Source organism: Labeo rohita, unplaced genomic scaffold (assembly GCF_022985175.1).
Source record: "Labeo rohita strain BAU-BD-2019 unplaced genomic scaffold, IGBB_LRoh.1.0 scaffold_233, whole genome shotgun sequence".
Taxonomy (NCBI): domain Eukaryota; kingdom Metazoa; phylum Chordata; class Actinopteri; order Cypriniformes; family Cyprinidae; genus Labeo; species Labeo rohita.
Window position 1 is genome coordinate 1 of NW_026128583.1, and position 20,952 is coordinate 20,952.

The following is a 20,952-nucleotide window of genomic DNA, read 5'->3' on the forward strand; positions in this document are numbered from 1 at the left end:
TGATTCTAAGATCTGATTAAATATTCATAATTAATTATAACCAGTTATAATTAATCATAAATATTTCCCTTTTGAGCTAATTTATTACAACCTTCTTGAAAGGAGGTCCAGCCGTAGAGGGACTTAACCTTCCCCCTCTTTACTGGGTGATCTGTGAGCGCAGTGAGGCAATGAGAGCAGCTAGTCTTAGTGAGCACAACCTGTGTCTGGGCTTTGCCCAAATAGTCGACCCATTCAGAGTGATCATCTGAGGAGTGCAGGGTTGCCCTGCACGTACCACATGGACGGCATAACAATTTACAGCAAGCGCTGCTCAAAATATGCTCTTTTAGGTGAAATATGCTCTAATAGTGTCACCGGATAGCTGCTGGGGAGAAGCGAAAGTTAGTCTGCATTATGGGTATACTCTAGCGGTTGAGTGTACATTGGTTGTACGATTGTTATTGCGGTGCATTATGGGATTGAATGAGTCCACTCGATAATATCCACTATGGTTTAATGACACCACTACAAATGGTTGCTTCCTCAGTTAGTGTCAAATAGGGTGATTTCAGACACAGTCCAAATCAAATCTGAATTTAATTATTAATGAGTCAAAGGTTAGATGTAAGTCATGTTATGACTGTTTGTTGTATTTTGCTTTGCTGCATTGCGCTGCTCTGTTTCTCTCGCTCTTGTTTCTCTTTTTTGTTTGTCCTTTGATAGGTTGCATGAAGATGTGGTATTGGCATGTTATTAGTCACTCTATTAAGGATACTGTTTGTTATTTTGGCCTGTGGCCACCCTGAAGGCATGTCTGTCATGCTATTTCATAATCTGTAATAAATGTAAAAGTTTTCTTTGTCTAATCTGTGTGATTGTTTGATCCTAGGCCAAAGTGATTTCTTTGGGATTCCACCATCACAACCTTATCCGTATTATGCCCTTTTTGTGCAGTTATTCCCTATATATGGGGCTTAATTTTTGTGACCTAGATTCGAGTCTCTTTGAAATGTCTTTGAAACTGTTTAATAATGCACTTTGCTTCTCTCCTCAGGGGTTGAATACACAGACTGATACAGGTCAGTATTAACATTTACAATCACATCCTGTGTATGGAACATCAGAGTCCCATCAGTTAAATGATTAAGACTATTTAGTAAATGTATTTTGATATCTTCATATGTCCAGCACTTGCCAGTTAAATTTTACGTTGGGAAATAGGAAAAAGTAAACAAAGACATTGCAAAGAAGACAGAAACATTTTCATAAAATTTACAGCAATTTCATGTATTTTAAAAATAAGTCTTGCTATATAAAATTTGATTTTATCAAAAAACAAACAAAGAAACACACAAACAAAAAGTTTGTTGTTTTGTTTCATTGTACATCTAAATGTCCCAGCAGCCCTTGCCACTACAAGCTCTCATTCAACTAAGTCTCAAACATCAGCTCCAACAAGTGAGTATTTTTATCCATGGACAACTGAGTAAATGTGTTAACAGTGAAAATTATATCTGTATTTTGTTCATATTTATCATTAATGTTGTATATTGTAATAATAATTGTGATTATTTAATGTCAAATTCTAAGTATCAAACATCAGCGTCTACCAGTTAAAATTTTAAGTTAGGAAATAGGAAATTGTAAACCGTAGGACAACATTATACTCATTCAGTTTACAGCAATTTCATGTATTTTAACAACAAGTTGTGCAATATAAAATTCGATTGCATATATGAAGAGTTTGGTTCTAAAATGCTGTAAATCCATTTTGATTAATTTAAGTAAAAATGTGTTTTCTTTACCAAGAAAGTGGCAAGATGAGAAACACTATTTTCTGTTTCAAACTTTCACATAGCATCTTTAGGTTATAATAACATATCTAGATTTTAATTTTCAGAGATTTATTATAAAAACTGATTATATACATCAGGGCTCTACGCTTACTTTTCTTTTTAGGAGCACTTGTGCTTCTAACATGAAAAAATTTAGGAGCACAGTCAAAATTTAAGGAGCACCTTTTAATCAATAATCAAAAAGCTGATAAAAAATTAGGTGATATTTGACTCCTTGATTTAAATAACTGAAAAGAAGATAGTTTAAAAATTTAACTAAAACTGCCAGTAGGTGGCGGTTTTAATGACTGAATCATATATTCATTTGATTTCTTCGAAAGGCTGATTCATTCAGGAATAAAGCAAGTGACTGTCTTTATGAATGGGTAATTGATTCATTGACCCACTAGATCTTTTTAAAAACACATGTTTATCCATAAAGGAAACACAGCTGTGTTTGAATAGAGATGCGCAGTAGCTCAGTTGTGACTTTGTTTTGATGAAAAGAGCAAAATCAGGCAATAGTGTTATAGTCAGACAATGTTAGTCACTTAATATTAACTTCTTGTTTATATTTAACTGTTGTATTAGATCAGTATCTCACTTACAAACTCCCTTAAAAATCATTAAAAGCTGTCACTCATCTTAGTTCATCGCAATCTCACAAAGTTCCATTATAATCAACAAAGCTCTCTACACTGCACAGTGAATCTATTATTTACACTCTCTCTACACTTTGTTTGCCAAAGGATTTGTCAGATAACTCTTCATAAAAAAAAAAAAAAAAAAAAAAAAAAAAACAACTTTTTAATTTTTTCATTGTATATCTAAATGTCCCAGCAGCCCCTGCCCCTATAAGCTCTCCTTCAAATGAGTCTCCTGCTACAAGTGAGTATTTTTATTCATGGACAATTGGGTAAATGTATTAACAGGAAAATTGTATCTTTATTTTATTCATATTTATCGATAATGTGGTACATTTTAATAATAACTGTGATTATTTCATGTCGAAGTCTAAGTATGAAACATCAGCATCTACCAGTTAAAATTTTATGTTGGGAAATAGAAAATAGAAAACAATAAAACAAAATTGTACTCATACTGTTTACAGGAATTTCATGTAGTTTAATAACACGTCTTTTATCACGTCTAATAACACGATTTTATCGTGTTATTAGACGTGATACATTTTTTTAAAAAAATATGTTTGTTTGGTCTGTGTACATCTAAATGTCCCAGCAGCCCTTGCCACTACAAGCTCTAATTCAACTGAGTCTCAAACATCAGCTCCTATAAGTGAGTATTTTTATACATGGAGAACTGAGTGAATGTGTTAACAGTGAAAATTATATCTGTATTTTGTTCATATTTATCATTAATGTTGTATATTGTAATAATAATTGTGATTATTTCATATCATATTCTAAGTATCAAACATCAGCGTCTACCAGTTTAAATTTTACGCTGGGAAACAGGAAATAGTAAACAGTAGGAAAAAAAAAAGCTGTATTCATACAGTTTACAGCAGTTTCCTGTAATTTAATAACAAGTCTTGCAATATAAAATTTAACTGTATATATTAAAAACTACTTCATTTTTTCATTGTACATCTAAATGTCCCGCAGACCCTGTCACTACAAGCTCTCCTTCAACTCAGTCTCAAACATCAGCTTCTCAAAGTGAGTATTTCTATTCATGGACAATTTAGTAAATGTGTTAATAGGAAAATTATATGTCTATTTTGTTCATATTTATTGTTAATGTGGTATATTGTAATAAAATTGTGATTATTTCATGTAAATTCTAAGTATTAAACATCAGCATCTACCAGTTAAAATTTTAAGTTGGCAAATAGGAAATAGTAAACACAGTAGGACAAAACTGTACTCATAAAGTTTACAGCAATTTCATGTATTGTAATAACAAGTCTTGCTATATAATTTGATTGCATATAAAACTACTTCAGTTTTTTTTTATTGTACATCTAAATGTCTCAGCAACCCCTGCCCCTGAAAGCTCTCCTTCAACTGAGTTTCAAACATCAGCTCCTACAAGTGAGTATTTTTTCATGGACAATTTAGTAAATGTGTCAATAGGAAAATTATATGTCTATTTTGTTCATATTTATTGTGAATGTGGTATTTTGAAATAATGAATGTGATTATTTCATGTCAAATTCTAAGTATCAAACAGCGCCTACCATTTAAAATTTTAAGTTGAGAAATAAGAAATAATAAACAGTAGGACAAAATTGTATTCAAACATTTTACAGCAATTTAATGTATTTTAATGAAGTCTTGCAATATAAAATTTGATTATATATATAATCAGAGGTTGCGCTAGACTTTAACATTGTCCGTCATTTTGACGTACAGGGCCTCGCCTGTGGGTAATCAAACGCACAGCAAAAGATTGGCTAAGGCTAGAAAGAATACAGCTCTAGCTACTGGGCATGCGCACATCAGTGTAACGTTATTTTTGTCACACTGTACAACAATAAAACTGTTTTTGTATTATAGTAAGGGCTAAGTTTAGGGTTGGGGTAGGTGTAGACGTTAAAGGCAATGCAAAGTTCACAGTTGTTTGAACATTAATGTGTGTTGGCAGTGTATATAGAAATCTACCCTATAATGATAAAAATCCATGCAGTGGTTTTTAATTAATCTGTAAAAATCGAGCCATTTTCTGATGCCTGTCGGTGTGGCGACACATAGTTGATTGACATGAGCGTCTTACCTCAGATCAGCTGTAACAGTCCAACCTCCATTGTTTGGATGCTGGAGCAGGGATGTAAGTTAGACAAGAATATCTCCGATTGAGTGATCGAGGTGTTGTGTTGTTGGATGTAATAATTAACGTAGTGGTCATCATTTACTCCCGACATCTGAGAGTGACGGAATGCCTTCATATTTTTTCTGTCACTGATCACGGTAAACACGACCTCTCTGACCTCCGACCTCTAAATGTCCCAGCAACCCCTGGCCCTAGAAGCTCTCCTTCAACTGAGTCTCAAACATCAGCACCTACAAGTGAGTACTTTTATTAATGGACAACTGAGTAAATGTGTTAAAAGTGAAAATGTCTGTATTTTATTCATATTTATTGTTAATGTGGTATATTGTAATAATAATTGTGTCAAACATCAGCATTTAACATTTAAATTTTCAAGTTGAGAAATAAAAAATAATTAACAGTAGGACAAAATACTATTCAAACATTTTACAGCAATGTAATGTATTTTAATGACAAATCTTGGAATATAATATTTGATTATATATATAATCAGAGGTTGTGCTAGACTTTAACATTGTTCGTCATTTTGACACACAGGGTCTTAAAAATTCAGTCAAAACATATAATTACCCCTCATTTTAATTTTCATATTTTAATTAGAATAACGCATTTAATTGCTGTTATTTTTGTTCACATTTTCATTTAATCATGTGCATACAGGACGACAGCGCAGTGTTTAAAAACAACAAAATACGCTCGGACTGGGTAAAAAAAAAAAATAAAAAATTTTTCGATGTTAATAGATTTTAATAGGCTGAGCTCTGTGCTTTGTTACTTTTGATATGAAACATATGAAAGTCTTAGATTTCAAATTCTGTCCATTTCATTAGGAAATTCAAGCAATAAATGCCGTGATAGATCGCTGTAGCTAAACTGGGTAGGCTACTCGCCTGTGGGTAATCAAACGCACAGCAAAAGATTCCTGACAGTTTCATTTTTGTTCTGGAACTAAATTTTTTCATTGTACATCTAAATGTCCCAGCAACCCCTACCCCTATAAGCTCTCCTTCAACTGAGTCTCAAACATCAGCTCCTGCAGGTGAGTACTTTTTATTAATGGACAATTGAATAAATGTTAAAAGTGAAAATGTCTGTATTTTATTCATATTTCTTGTTAATGTCGTATATTGTTATAATAACTGTGATAATTTCATGTCAAATTCTAAGTATCAAACATCAGCGTATGAAAACTCAGTTTATTATTAATCTGGTATGTTGTACTGATTTAACTGGGATTGAACTTTGATACCATCTCAGGTTTACCATCTCACCAGTTTAAACAGTTGTATCCTATAATATATGCTATTCTTATATTAATATAATAAAATATAATATAATATAATATAATATAATATAATATAATAATATAATATAGTTAAGGAGGGAACAAGGCAAGAGGCGTGCAGATCCAAATGCAATGCTTTATTATAAAACATGGTCAAAATCAGGCAGGGTCTAGACACGGGTAACAGGCAAAGAACAGGACAAGACTAGACTTGCTTAAAGCAATCTACATGTAAACAATATTTTTTGCTGTGTTTTCCTGTCAAAAAAGTTCCTTTGGAATTCTTCAGCTTTTAAGAACGTCTAGGTTACGTACGTAACCCTCGTTCCCTGAAGGAGGGAACGGAGACGTTACATCCCCTGCCACGACCCTACGTCGCACTGACGCCGGGTTGCGACTCGGCTCCTCAGTGAAAACCTGAATGAGTGGTTGCACGCCGCCATCTTATATACCCGTATGTACGGGAGAGTGGCTCGGCATGCAAATACCACTCGCCAATGTTCATTGGCCTTTTGAATAAGGCTCAGAGATGATTGGTCTCTCAGGCGAGTTCCCATATGTAACGTCTCCGTTCCCTCCTTCAGGGAACGAGGGTTACGTACGTAACCTAGACGTTCCCCTTCAGTCGATTCACTACGACGTAACATATGGGAACAGACCCATGGAACAGGCCACGACCCTGACGCTGTGTTACGCACAGACCCACGTGCTGACAGGCGGACGTGTCAGCAGACGGATATGAACGTAACCTTCCCAACGCCCTGAGGGCCGATAGGGGACCTACCACCCAATGGGCCAACCTCTGTTTGGAGACAGCATTCCCTTTCTGCTGACCTCCAAAGCAGACAAAGAGCTGCTCGGTGCGTCTGAAGTGTGGACTGGACACAGCAGCGCAGAGGCAGGGTCTGCCTCCTCCAGGGGCAGAGCTTGCAGGTTCACCACCTGATCGCAGAAAGGTGTGGTGGGAACCTTGGGCACATAACCGGGCCGGGGTCTCAGCATGACGTGAGAATCGCCGGGCCCAAATTCCAGGCACGCTTTGTTGACAGAGAAGGCTTGTAGTTCCCCTACCCTCTTGATGGAGGCCAGTGCGGTCAGGAGCGCTGTCTTAAGAGACACATGTTTTAGCTCTACTGACGCGAGTGGCTCAAATGGGGCCTCCCGCAGACCCTGGAGGGTGACGGAGAGATCCCAAGAGGGTACGAGGTGCGGTCTGGGGGGATTAACCCTTCTCGCACCTCTAAGGAACCTCACGATGAGTTGGTGCTTACCAAGGGATGCTCCCTCCACTGCATCGTGATACGCTGCGATAGCAGCAACGTACACTTTGAGAGTCGAAGGGGACAGCCTGCGCTCCAACTTCTACTGCAGGAAGGAAAGCACTACTGCAATCGGACATATCTGTGGGTCCTCTCCGCGAAAGGAGCACCAGTCAATGAACAGACCCCATCTCAGTGCATAGGCCTGCCTTTTAGAGGGAGCTCTAGACTGAGTGATAGTATCTATCACGGCCTGTGAAAGGCCGGAGAGATCTGACGCGTCCCGTCCAGGAGCCAGACGTGCAGGTTCCATAGGTCGGGACGCGGGTGCCAAATTGTGCCCATCCCCTGAGAAAGAAGGTCTCTCCTCAAGGGGATCTTCCAGGGAGGGGCTGCCACAAGGGAAATGAGGTCTGGAAACCAGGTCCGGGTGGGCCAGTATGGCGCAACCAGCAGAACCTGCTCCTCGTCCTCCCTGATCTTGCACAGTGTCTGTGCAAGGAGGCTCACTGGGTGAAAGGCATACTTGGGCCCCGGAGGCCAGCTGTGTGCCAGTGCATCCCTGCCGAGGGGAGCCTCGCTGAGGGAGTAAAACAGCTGGCAGTGGGAGGATTCGGGGGAAGCAAACAGATCTATCTGGGCTTCGCCGAAATGGCTCCAAATCAGCTGGACTACCTGGGGGTGGAGTCGCCATTCTCCAGGATGGGTGGACTGCCGTGAGAGCTGGTCGGCTGCATGGTTGAGTTCTCCTGGAATGTGAACATAGCAATTTCAGCCACTTCTGACTCCACAGGAGCAGATGGCGGGCAAGTTGTGACATGCGACGAGAACGAAGACCACCTCACCTTGGTGGTTGATATAGGCTACAGTCGCAGTGCTGTCGGTGCGAACAAGCACGTGGTTGTGGCGCAGCATTGGTCGGAAGCGATGCAGCGCAAGAAGCACAGCCAACAACTCTAGGCAATTGATATGCCATTGCAGTCGAGGTCCTGTCCAGGAGCCAGAGACTGCTTGGCCGTTGCATACAGCACCCCAACCTGTGGAAGAGGCATCCGTGTAAACCACAAGATGCCTGGAGACTTGTCCCAGAGGGACTCCGGCCTGAAGAAAGGCCGGGTCTGACCACGGGCTGAACAGGCGGCGACACTGCAGGGAAACGCCAATCCGGAGTGTGCCACGGTGCCATGCCCATCTCAGGACTCGATCGTGTAACCAGTGCTGAAGCGGTCTCATATGAAGCAAGCCCAGCAGCGTCACCGCGGCTGCAGCTGCCATATGCCCCAGGAGCCTCTGAAATATTTTGAGAGGGACCGCTGTCTTGTGTCTGAATGAGTTCAGACAATTCAGCACTGACTACGCGTGCTCGTTGGTGAGGCGGGCTGACATGTTGACTGAGTCCAGCTCCACACCGAGAAAAGAGATCCTCTGCACTGGGGAGAGTTTGCTCTTCTCCCAGTTGACCTGAAGGCCCAGATGGCTGAGGTGCCGGAGCACCAGGTCCCTGTGTTCGCACAACACATCTCGCGAGTGAGCTATGAGAAGCCAGTCGTCGAGATAGTTGAGAATGCGAATGCCCATCCGCCAGAGGGGGGATAAGGCAGCTTCCATGACTTTCGTAAAGACACGGGGAGAGAGGGACAGGCCAAATGGAAGCACTTTGTACTGATATGCTCGACCCTCGAAAGCAAACCGTAGGAAGGGTCTGTGTCGAGGTAGAATCGAGACGTGAAAGTACGCGTCCTTCAGGTCGATGGCTGCAAACCAATCCTGGTGACAGATGCATGTTAGCATGCGTTTCGTCGTGAGCATTTTGAACGGCAGCCTGAGAAGGGACCGATTCAGAGCTCGAAGATCCAGGATGGGTCTTAGCCCACTGCTCTTTTTGGGCACGATGAAGTAGGGACTGTCTTCTGCTTCTGGACCGCCGAGAACTGCTGGGCCAAGTCCTCGACGGTGTCGCCGAATAGGCCGCCCTGGGAGATGGGGGCGTCGAGAAAGCGAGCTTTGTCGATGTCTGCCATCTGAGCCAGGGTCAGCCATAGGTGTCGCTCCTGAACCACAACTGTGGACATCACCTGGCCAAGCGCTCAACCTGAGGGACCGCCACATAACCTCTGGCTGCCCCGCCGTCGAGGGTGGCGAGGGGAGAGGAGCTGGAGCAAGACGAAAACGGGGTCCGCCACGTCCTCGGCAGCTCCTCGTGCACCTCCGGGAAGAAAGGTACTGGGGGGGAGCGCGGCGGTGCCACGGGTGACCTCCTTTAGAAACCAATCGTCCAGCCTTGAAGGATCGGCCGGAGATGTTTTGGGCACCTCCAGGAGCATAGCCGAAAGTTCGGCGTCCGCCTCAGACGTCCGCCGAGACGTCCGCTTCATCTTCCGACTCTCCCTCTGATGCTGTAGCAGACATTTCAACCTCCTGTGGAGCACCAAAGGAGACACTCGGCCCGGCGTGCGGGGGAAGCAAACTGCTTTGGACACTCGACGGGACCGCGCAGTGATGCAGAAGTCCGCGGGGCTTTACTGGCCGGCGGAGCATTCTGCATGGTCACCTGTATGTCCCCCAAGTGCCTCGCCGCAGCAGCTGGAGAGACTTCCCAGGAAAAATGCCCTTGACAGCCGTGAGAAATTTGCTCTTTTAGATCCCGGTTTGCCCAGGGAGAACCGCGGCACAACTGTGCACTCAAACGGGGGGCTCGCTGGTTTGCAAAGGCTCTTGTTTGCTGTGAAAACGGCAGCCCGCAGGATCTCGCTGGCGGCTGCCAAATGCTCTTTTAGATTAAGCTCTTTTAGTGTTGGCAGCACGCCAGCGGAGAGAGAGCAGGAACTCTTAAAACAGGAACTCTTTTTTCTTTGTTTCTCTTCCAGGCTCGAGACGAGGCTCCGAAGCGAAAATCTGAATGAGTGGTTGCACACCGCCATCTTATATACCCGTATGTACGGGGGGAGTGGCTCGGCATGCAAATACCACTCGCCAATGTTCATTGGCCTTTTGAATAAGGCTCAGAAATGATTGGTCTCTCAGGCGAGTTCCCATATGTAATGTCGTAGTGAAACGACTGAAGGGGAACTGCCGGTTTCTCCAGTAGTAGGCGAAACTAATGTGCAAACGGGAATCTCATTGGCTGGTGCTCACCTGTTATGGTCCCTTTTTTGATTTCAGCAAATCAGTTTGGGCGAACACAGACAACGTGATTAATATTCATGAATGCAGCAGCTCATTAATCCTAGTAGTTGAATAATTCAGTAGTGTAGTGTTGTTATCTTAATAGTATTATTTTTATTTTCCCACACTTTTTTAATAGAAACACTAAATGACATACAATATCTTTATGTATACATCTTAATCAAATATTTATTATTAGTCTGATGGGTAAACTAAAAAAAACTTTACTAGCCAATGGTGATTCTATTTGCCAAGGTTTCCATAGAGGGTTAATAATATTTACAATTTTTTTTTTTAATTTGATAGGTGTCTCTCACATTGTCCCACAGCAACATTAAAATATTGTAGATTAGTGTACAATGGTTTGTAATGATAATTTATTCCATTTATTGTCCATTTCATTCATTTACCATTTATTATTGGGGGCATCCAAGTTATTTGACATATTTGAACTTTTTTTTTTTTTAACACAGTAGTTACTTTCGAGTCCGACCAGGTGCGAGAGCCGGCCACAATGCCCACAACGGAGGATGTTCCAGTGGGGCGTGAGGGTGCTGAGAATAGCACCGCCCACTGCACCGCTGAGGGTGAGCGACGTCTGGATCTGGGACATTTAAATGTGGAACAAGATTTGATTGATTTCTCTGAGGATATATATGTGGAAATTCCTGCCTACCCCAAACAATCTGTCTGCCTTGAACTTTCTGCCTGTCTGGATTTCTCACCCACCCTCCATCTGTTATCTCCTCCTATCGGCCCTGCTGCCTCAGTCCCACCACCGCTGTCTCCTTCCACGGCTCCTCCCTCCGTCAGACCCGCCCTGGATCCTTCTGTCTCCTCCCTGGTTACTTCCTTTGTCGTCATCACCCTGGACTTTGTTTGTTGTCCTGCTCCTGGGAGTCCATCCTCCACCTGAGCCTCCTCCTACACTGACTTTTTGTTACCTTCCCACGTCCACTCCTTTGTTTTTGTTTTTCTACGGCGCGAGGTCGCGCCTTCCAGGAGGGGGGAGTAATGTCACACCCCTGTGGACTGTTTATGTTGGTTTCTCCCATCTGTGCCCATATATGTTCCGTTCCTTGTTAAGTCATTATTGGTTAATCACCCACACCTGTCCTTGTATCGTTAGCACCCCTTTATAAGTTGGATTCAGTTAAGTGTTGTTCGTCGGATCTTAAGGTTATGTTGGTGTGTGTTTCCCTGGTGTTCCTGTCTGGAGTTACCGTTTGTGGATGTTATTAAAGACTTTGTTAGATTTCGTCTTCCTACATCTCCTTCTACACACAGCGTGACCCTTACTATATAGCTGTATTCATTTTATTGCTAATGTAATTTTATAATTGTCTCAAACGTCAACACCCACTAGACAGAATAAATATAGACTGACAGCTATGACATTACAATTGGGAAAATGTAATTTATGCTGTTTATGGTTTAAAATGTTTTATTAATAATTCTTGCAACACAAGTTTCACTGCATACAGAAATACTCTTCTATAAGCATGTCAGTTAATTATTTACAAAATTCAATTTCATTCATTCATTCATTCAAAAAAAAAAAAAAATTGTTTGTTTCTTTTAGTACCTAAATGTCCCAGCAACCCCTGCCCGTATAAATCCTTCATCTGAGTCTCAAACAACTACAAGTGGGTATTTTTATATATGAACAATTGAGTAAATGTATTAATAGTGAAAATGAGTCTCAAACAGCAGCTGCCACATGTGAGTATTTTTTATTCATGGACCACTGAGTAAATACGTGCCTCTATACACATTACTAAAACACCGTAATTACGTACCTTACTGCACAGTTTGCCGCAGTTCCAAAGTGAATTGTCCAGAGAGTGGCGCTAAAACACACGTTCAATACGGTGTGTTTTAACACAATCCAAAGCTCCCACAGTAAATATTAAAATAATGTGACGACTATCATAGATAGATCTCCATCAGAAAATGAAAAAAAAAAAAAAAAAAAAAAAAAACATATTTAAACATATTTAATAATATAATATAAACATATTTAATAATATAATAATAATAATGCTTATTATCATATTCTCTTGTAGGTTCCTCTAACAACACTGGAATGATTGTTGGTGTAGTTTTGACAGTGATTAGTTTTTTCATTGTCACTCTCATTTTCTTCTTCTGTTCAAGAAGGTGAGTTGCCATTGTTATCAGAAAAGTAAATACTCAAGAGAGCTCAAGATACAGAAGTTTTCCAGATTAATTTTAGTAACATAACATAATTACTCTGTGTTCCAGACAAACCAAAAAACAATGTCCTGACATCCTTATACACACCATTAGGTATCTTTGTTTTATATGTTTATAGTTAAATATTTATTTGACAAATTACAAATTCTTAATGTATTCCTTTTTTCTTTCCATTTCAAGTGATAAAATGTAAGAAACTTATTATTAATAATCTATTAATTTTTAATGTTGAAACATGATTCTTTACACTTTACTGTATGTTTTTACATGTTTGTTTTGTTTTGTGGTACACAGTAATGTTGCTTTGAGAATAGAAGATTATGAAAAGTACTTTAAGCGGAAACATGCGGATTCCAACTGTGGCTTTGCTGAGGAGTATGAGGTACACATGGGAAACACAAATACTGTATATACGTTACACTCTACATCCTATCTAAGTTACACTCTACTTCCTATGATAATATTATCAAACAGTTGTGCTCAGGAAAGATTAATTTAGTCTACGTCTAAAGAAGTGCTGTGTTGTTGCAGGATTTGAAATCTGTTGGAATGGCAGAGTCAAAGAATGCTGCTCTGGCTATTGAAAACAATGAGAAGAACCGTTACAGCAATGTGTTACCTTGTAAGTAGATTGGCATGAGTGGTAAAGTGGCATGAGTTTTCCCCAATCACAGGCTTCAATCTGATTAGCAGGCTGATGGATTGTACCCATGTGATTATTTACACTGAAGTCATAATGTACGTATCGTGTCAGACACATTTTCAAGTCGTTTCCTGAGGTGCAGAGCCAAAGCGCATCCAAAACATTTTCTTCTGCAAGATGCATGCAGTATAATTTGGTAACCGCTAGAGGGCCTAAAGTTGTATACTGTAGCTTTAAGGAAATAAACAAAATCAAAGAAAAAAATAACAATGAAAAGTACATTCAACATAGATCGAATAATAATTATCTGAACAAGAAAGGAGATAACAATCAGAAACTATAGAAACCACAAAAAACAGGAAGGGAATAAACAGGAAATGTATACAGACAATATGTAAAAAAGGTATCAAAATGAGAGTCCGTGTTTTATAACAAGACATGACAGTTATGACGTCACAAAGTGATCGTATACAAAATCAAATGCATAATTTACAGTTCCTAATTGATAACTAAATAAAAAAAGTTTGTCAAGACAAACTTTGAAGTTGGCTTGAGAAAGCTAAAACAGGAAGTTAGAAAAAGTTTTCAAAGTTAGAAGTTTAAAGATTTTCAGTTTGAAGTAGTTTAAAGTTTAAAGTAGTTTTAAAGATAGATAGATAGATAGATAGATAGATAATATGTTATTAACATGTTACTAGAATGTTGCTAGCAAGATTAACAAGTTACTATCTTTTTGCTAGCATGATTAGCAAGTTACTAGTATACTGCTAGCATTGTTCTAGCATGTTTAGCAATATACTAGCATGTTGCTAGCATGGTTTAACATGATTAACATGTTGTTAACATGTTTCTAACATGAGTAACAAATTACTAGCATGTTGTTGGCATTTTTAACATGATTAGCAAGTTGCTAGCATGTTTCTAGCATGATTAACATGTTGTTAGCATGTTTCTAGCATGATTAATGAGATACTAGCATGTTGCTAGGATGTTTCTAGCATGATTGAGATACTAGCATGTTGCTAGCATGTGTCTAGCATGATTAGCATGTTGCTAGGATGTTTCTAGCATGATTAGTGAGATACTAGTATCTTGCTAGGATGTTTCTAGCATGATTGAGATACTAGCATGTTGTTAGCATGTTTTTAACATGATTAACATGTCGCTAGCATGTTTTTAGCATGATTAGCAAGTTACTAGGATGTTGCTAGCATGCTGTTAGCATGATTAGCATTACATTGGCATGTCATTAGCATGTTTCTAGCATAATTAGCAAGTAGGTTTCTAACATGATTAGCATGGCATTAGCATATTGTTAGCATGTTTCTAGCATGATTAGCAAGTAGGTTTCTAACATAATTAGCATGGCATTAGCATATTGTTAGCATGTTTCTAGCATGATTAGCAAGTTACTAGCATGTTTCTAGCATGATTAGAAAGCTATTAGCATGATTCTAGTTGTTAGGTTTGGCTATTGATAGATAGATAGATAGATAGATAGATAGATAGGTATATAGATGAGTTTAAATGAGTTTAAATAGATTAGAAATATAGTACAAGGAGGGAAGCTTGATTGAGTCTCAAGGGATTCTGGGAGTTTTGACAGTTAAAGTTTGAATAGTCTTGGCTCATTTGAACATTCCGTCAGTGTAAGTCTATGGAATTTTTCCCAGTTTTATTCATCATTTTTAGGAAAACCGTAAGTCTGATCAGTCAGAAAATATATAGCACACTCAGTCAGATCAGTCTGAAGATCTGGGCTGAGTTTGGATTTTGTAGAGTTAAAGCTCTAGGAGGAGTAGCGGTCAGAAATTTTAGTCTCGGAAGAATAATAATAAGAACTCTAAGTTTAAGTCGATTTCAGTAAGCTGGCTTTCTCAAGCCAAATTAACTACTTTCTGATTCTAACTGCATCATGTTTGCCTTTATCAGATGATTCTTCAAGAGTGAAGTTATCAGTGTGTGGCGGTCCCTTTGATGACTACATCAATGCCAACTACGTCCCAGTGAGTATATAAACAGAAGTGAAATTTCCTGTAACATTTTTGGGTATCTAAGCATGTTTTTTTTTTGTTTTTTTTTTTTGATCAGGGCTATAATTCGAGAAAAGAGTTTATAGCAGCTCAGGGTCCACTGCCCGTCACAGTGAATGAATTCTGGAGAATGGTCTGGGAGAAGAACGTCTACACCATAGTGATGCTGACCAGATGCAACGAGATGGGACGAGTGAGTTTTCCTTGTGAAAAAGTAAAGTGAAATGTGAAAATGTATATTCAGAATAAAGATAACCAGCACTCTGTCATTTTCTCCAGGTGAAATGTGAGAAGTACTGGCCATCTGAGACTACTCAATATCATAACATTTCTGTGACGACCACCTCAGAGACAGAACTGGAGAGTTGGACCACAAGAGATTTCAAAATAAAAAATGTAATTTATTCTTTTAAAAATGTTGTTGATTTTTTTAAATCAGTAATATTTATGATAATATGACTGATAATTCTGTAGGTGAAAATAGCAGAAACTCGCTACATACGCCAGTTCCACTTCACGGCGTGGCCAGATCATGGAGCTCCAAAGACCACTGAAATCCTCATTGATTTCAGACACCTGGTGAGAGAACACATGGACCAATACTCATCCCATTCTCCAACTGTGGTGCATTGCAGGTACATGAAGTTCCCATTAAAGGAATTCATGAATTTATATTACAATAGAAACATCAAATATCATATTTGCCATCAATTAGATTAAACTTTCATCTCATTATTTGACCATCATACTTTTTTAGTGCCGGTGTGGGAAGAACAGGGACCTTCATTGCCATTGACCACCTGATCTTCCAGATTGAAAGAGACAGCATGGTGGACGTCTACGGAATTGTTAGTGATATGCGCATGCACAGACCTCTCATGGTGCAGACTGAGGTGAGGGACTGTAGAGTTTTTTTTTAGGGATCAGTACAAGTTAAAGGGATAGTTCACCCAAAAAATTAAAATTTGATGTTTATCTGCTTACCCCGAGGGCATCCAAGACATAGGTGACTTTGTTTCTTCAGTAGAACACAAACAAAGATTTTTAACTCAAACCGTTGCAGTCTGTCAGTCATATAATGGCAGTCAATGACTACCAAATCTTTGAGAGTAAAAAAAAACACAAAAACAAAACCAAATTAAACCCTGTGACTCGTGACAAAACACTGATGTCCTAAGACACAAGACGATCGGTTTGTGTAACGATCGGGAAGCGACCTGCGCTTATCTGTCACTCATTGTTTATACTGCACAGAGATTGTGGATGTGTTCACTGACACAATGAAGATCTAAAGGTATTTTGAAGTACAGTTCATCACAATTGAAGACGATTTTTTTATATATATTCAAACAACGTGAATTTTTTTTGCTCAACACTACTTACAGCTATAATAACTTGAATACACACTGTGTATTATTAATATTATTATTTCATTTTACCCTTACGAAAATTAACCATGGTTTTACAAAGGTTTAACTACAAATCCAACCAAAAAAGGGTGTTTTTGTAGTAACCCAGCTAACAAAAAAGTTGCCACAACGTCCCCTGAATGGCATCTGCGAACGTTCTTTAGACGTCATGAGGATGTCACGAGTCCATTCGCGGGACGTAACAGGGATGTTCGCGAGACATCCGGAGGACGAAACGGGAACGTTCGTGGAACATTCGCGGGTACAGAACACTTAGACAACACACAGAAATACAATGTTTCAAAATATCTGTCTTGGCGTGTAACATCCCCTGAATGGCACTTGCGAACGTCCCCTGGATGTTTTCGTGTAGGGTTCTTTAGACGTTAAAAGGACGTCACAGGGGACGTTCACAGCACCTCTAGGAAACGCAAATAATTACTGCAATTTTAACCAAAAACTCATTATGATGTAATGAGTAAATTAACCGATGAACAGATCAAAATAATAATAATAATAATAAAAACTAAGACTCACTAAAGACACAATTTCTTTTGATGAATTTTTTTACTAGTGTTTTTTTTTTTTTTTTTATACAATTTCAGCTGAGGGTGTTTTTATGTTTGTTTGTACCGACAGCGATTGTTACAAAGCGCACCAAATGCGGACCTAATAGGACGTTTGCAATGTCCGTTTGCTGGGATGGGAATTCTTCCCGTTGTCCTCTAACCTAAAACAAAATGAATAAGCTTTTCATTAAATGTAAGTATTACGAGATACACAGTGGTTATGGTAGCTAATGTCTACAGATATAAAAGTAGAAATACCTTTTCGAAAACTCAAGGCCGTGTCAGAGGAAATCAACTGTCACTCAGCAGCTCAGCGTTGCAAAATTTGATTGGCTGTATTACACTTTTATTTTTGCGCTGCACGTATAGCAGTATTAAATGCAATAACTGAAAAATGTATTTTCCTAAATAACTTTTCTTGTCAGCTTACCAACAGTTTGATATGTAAATATAAAATGTAAGAATTAATTTATTTGTCTTACCTGTGTTTTCCACTTTCTTTTCTATTCTTCCTGTTTTCCTTGGCTGCATTCATCACTCTTCAGGGATTCAACCTTATTTTATTTATGTATGTGGAATACATACGGCCTAATTGTAGCCTATGTTCAATTACATCACTGAAGTGTATCTTGTTTTTGATTTTTAAATGCTGACTTGTAATTTGATGACATCTTTAACTACAGAAGTTACTTTTTCTTTTGCAGTAATGAAAGTTATTAACATTAACATCATTTTACAATTAATTCAAATCTATTGTTTATACTATAGTGATACTATAATGATAATAATAATAATAATAATAATGTCAAATCTTTGCTTTTTGCATTCCATTATCACAGTTAAAAAAGGAATTTTATTTTATGGAATAAAACCCTTTAAAATCCAAAATGGGTTTTTGTTTATTTGTCTTTAATTTAATTAGCTCTGTCTGAATTGTAAGGTGTCAGGTCTGAGTTTGCATGCGACTGGATTTTTCAAGTGTTGTTATGGAAATGGCAGACGAGGGACAAAACAGGAATGTTCGCAAACTGGTTTGGAAGAATGTCCTCCAAATGTCCGCCAGCGAATGTCAATAAGAGGACCAAATGTGGACGTAAGTGAAAGTCCTTAGCAAACGTTGCAAAGCAGACAGCAAACGTCAGCAAACGTTGCAAAGCGGACCAAATCCGGATGTCCTCAATATCCACTGTATGTGATCCCCTCCTGGGTCTCTAAAATCATCAGGGGAAAAATGATCGCTGCAGACCCTCCACAGTTTTAGAAAGTTTATGGGTGTGTTGATATCCAGCTGAAGAGCAAGCAACTATAACTTCAAGCGATCAGGCTCAGAAGTTGGGAATCGGTGAAAAGTCAACAATCCCATGTGAGTTTGCACAAGAGCGCGTACACGTCACGCTCCAGATGCTGTGCCTGCGCTCAGGACAGTAGGACATAGCGGTGAAGCAGAGGTAGAAAGTTATATAAATACTGTTCAGTTTCTCACACAAACCAATCGTTTCATGTCTTAGGACATCAGTGTATCGTCACGAGTCGCAGGATTTAATTTGGTTCTGTTTGCATATGTTTTTTTTAACTCTCAAAGATTTGGTAGCCATTGACTGGCATTATATGACTGACAGACTGCAACGGTTTGAGTTAGAAATCATCGTTTGTGTTCTACTGAAGAACAAAGTCACCTACATGCCCAGGGGGTAAGCAGATAAACATCAAATTTTCATTTTTGGGTGAACTATCCCTTTAAGTTCATACCTCATTTAAAAAGTGGAGGTTACCATGAAAATAACTGCAGCCAGTTTTAGAACATAAATGTGAGGCTTATGAATTTTATAAAAGCGCTTAATGTAACAAAGCAGAATGAGCCTGATTTTTTTGAACAAGTCCTTGGATTCTTTTTTGAACATGGGTGAATAGGTGAAGCAGGAATGACGGTAGAAATCTTACAGAGATGTAGAAGGTGACACAATGGTAATACAGTTGGTAATGATGGTACACACAGAGGAGTCTTAAACAGAGCAATCAGGAAGATTAGGGGAGTGAGCTATGTGCGTGTACGCCAAAACTGCATATCATATGCACGCCAAACACATGCGTATCATATGCACACCAAGACATTGCACACAGTGCTTGAAGTGGCCAGTACGCAGCACTTCTGACATGTTGCTGTAATTGACTTTAAAAATTTAAATGTAAAAACTGTAATTTTGTTCATACTGTATGTTAACATGCATATACTACTTGGCCAAACACTGTGACCTTGTTTTCTTTAAACATTAACATTATGAAACAAATGTTATTGACTGAAATGAACTTGTACTGAACCCAAAATATTCCTTTAAGATGACATTTGTTGTATTTCTAGAAAGAAACTGCCACTTAATGTAAAGAAGACTAATATTTTTACTTTTTTCTGTTTTCTACAACAGGAGCAATATGTTTACCTCCATCAGTGTGCTTATGACATAATTCGATCAAGAACTGGAACCAACGTGGACTTAATTTACCGAGCAGAGCTCAGTGTCTATCAGAATGTAAAATATCAGAAATTGTAAATGTAAATGACCTCAGGATGGCCCTTGTCCAAATTTAAGACTGCATAAGCTGCATAATTTTAAGTTTTATACGTACAGTACATATACAGGTGCATCTCAATAAATCTGAATGTTGTGGAAAAGTTTATTTATTTCAGTAATTCAACTCTAATTGTGAAATTTGTGTATTAAATAAATTCAATGCACACAGACTGAAGTAGTTTAAGTCTTTGGTTCTTTTAATTGTGATGATTTTGGCCCACATTTAACAAAAACCCACCAATTAACTATCTCAGCAAATTAGAATACTTCATAAGACCTATATATAAAAAATACATACAATAGAGGAAACATACTTTCCCTTCTAGAAAGTATGTTCATTTACTGTATATGTACTCAATACTTGGTAAGGGCTCCTTTTGCTTTAATTACTACCTCAATTCGGCGTGGCATGGAGGTGATCAGTCTGTGGCACTGCTGAGGTGGTATGGAAGCCCAGGTTTCTTTCACAGTGTCCTTCAGGTCATCTGCATTTTTTGGTCTCTTGTTTCTCATTTTCCTCTTGACAATATCCCATAGATTCTCTATGAGGTTCAGATGTGGTGAGTTTGCAGGCCAGTCAAGCACACCAACACCATGGTAATTTAACCAACTTTTGGTGCGTTTGGCAGTGTATGCAGGTGCCAAATAATGCTGCAAAATGAAATCAGCATTTTTAAAAAGCTGGTTAGTACAGGGAAGCATGAAGTGGTCTAAAATTTCTTGGTAAACGGGTGCACAAAAACACAGTGGATCAACACCAGCAGATGACATTGCACCCCAAATCATCACAGACTGTGGAAACTTAACACTGGACTTCAAGCAACTTGGGCTATGAGCTTCTCCACTCTTCCTCCAGACTCTAGGACCATTGGTTTCCAAATTGAAATACAAAACTTGCTCTCATCTGAAAAGAGAACTTTGGACCACTGGGCAACAGTCCATTTCTTTTTCTCCTTAGCCCAGTTAAGACACCTCTGACGTTGTCTGTGGTTCAGGAGTGGCTTAACAGGAGGAATTGATTGTCTTCTGGACAACTGTCAGATCAGCAGTCTTCCCCATGATTGTGTAGTCTAGTGAACCAAACTGAGAGACCATTTTGAAGGCTTAGGAAACCAGGTGCAGGTGTTTTGAGTTGATTAGCTGATTGGCATGTCACCATATTCTAATTTGTTGAATTGGTGGGTTTTTGTTA

General features: G+C 39.1%; 1 protein-coding gene across 1 annotated transcript; it reads left to right on the forward strand.

Moving 5' to 3' along the window:
* Positions 1-1,038: 1,038 nt before the first annotated feature.
* LOC127159600 (receptor-type tyrosine-protein phosphatase eta-like) lies at positions 1,039-19,879 on the forward strand. The gene is made up of 17 exons (XM_051102387.1): positions 1,039-1,061; positions 1,384-1,440; positions 2,658-2,705; positions 3,057-3,113; positions 3,443-3,496; positions 3,815-3,871; positions 4,790-4,846; positions 12,386-12,479; positions 12,585-12,629; positions 12,831-12,918; positions 13,068-13,158; positions 15,112-15,185; positions 15,271-15,405; positions 15,492-15,608; positions 15,687-15,847; positions 15,970-16,105; positions 19,614-19,879. Exons 8-17 carry the CDS (start codon positions 12,406-12,408, stop codon positions 19,737-19,739), a joined length of 1,047 nt encoding a protein of 348 aa, XP_050958344.1. The 5' UTR covers positions 1,039-1,061; positions 1,384-1,440; positions 2,658-2,705; positions 3,057-3,113; positions 3,443-3,496; positions 3,815-3,871; positions 4,790-4,846; positions 12,386-12,405; the 3' UTR covers positions 19,740-19,879.
* Positions 19,880-20,952: the final 1,073 nt, after the last annotated feature.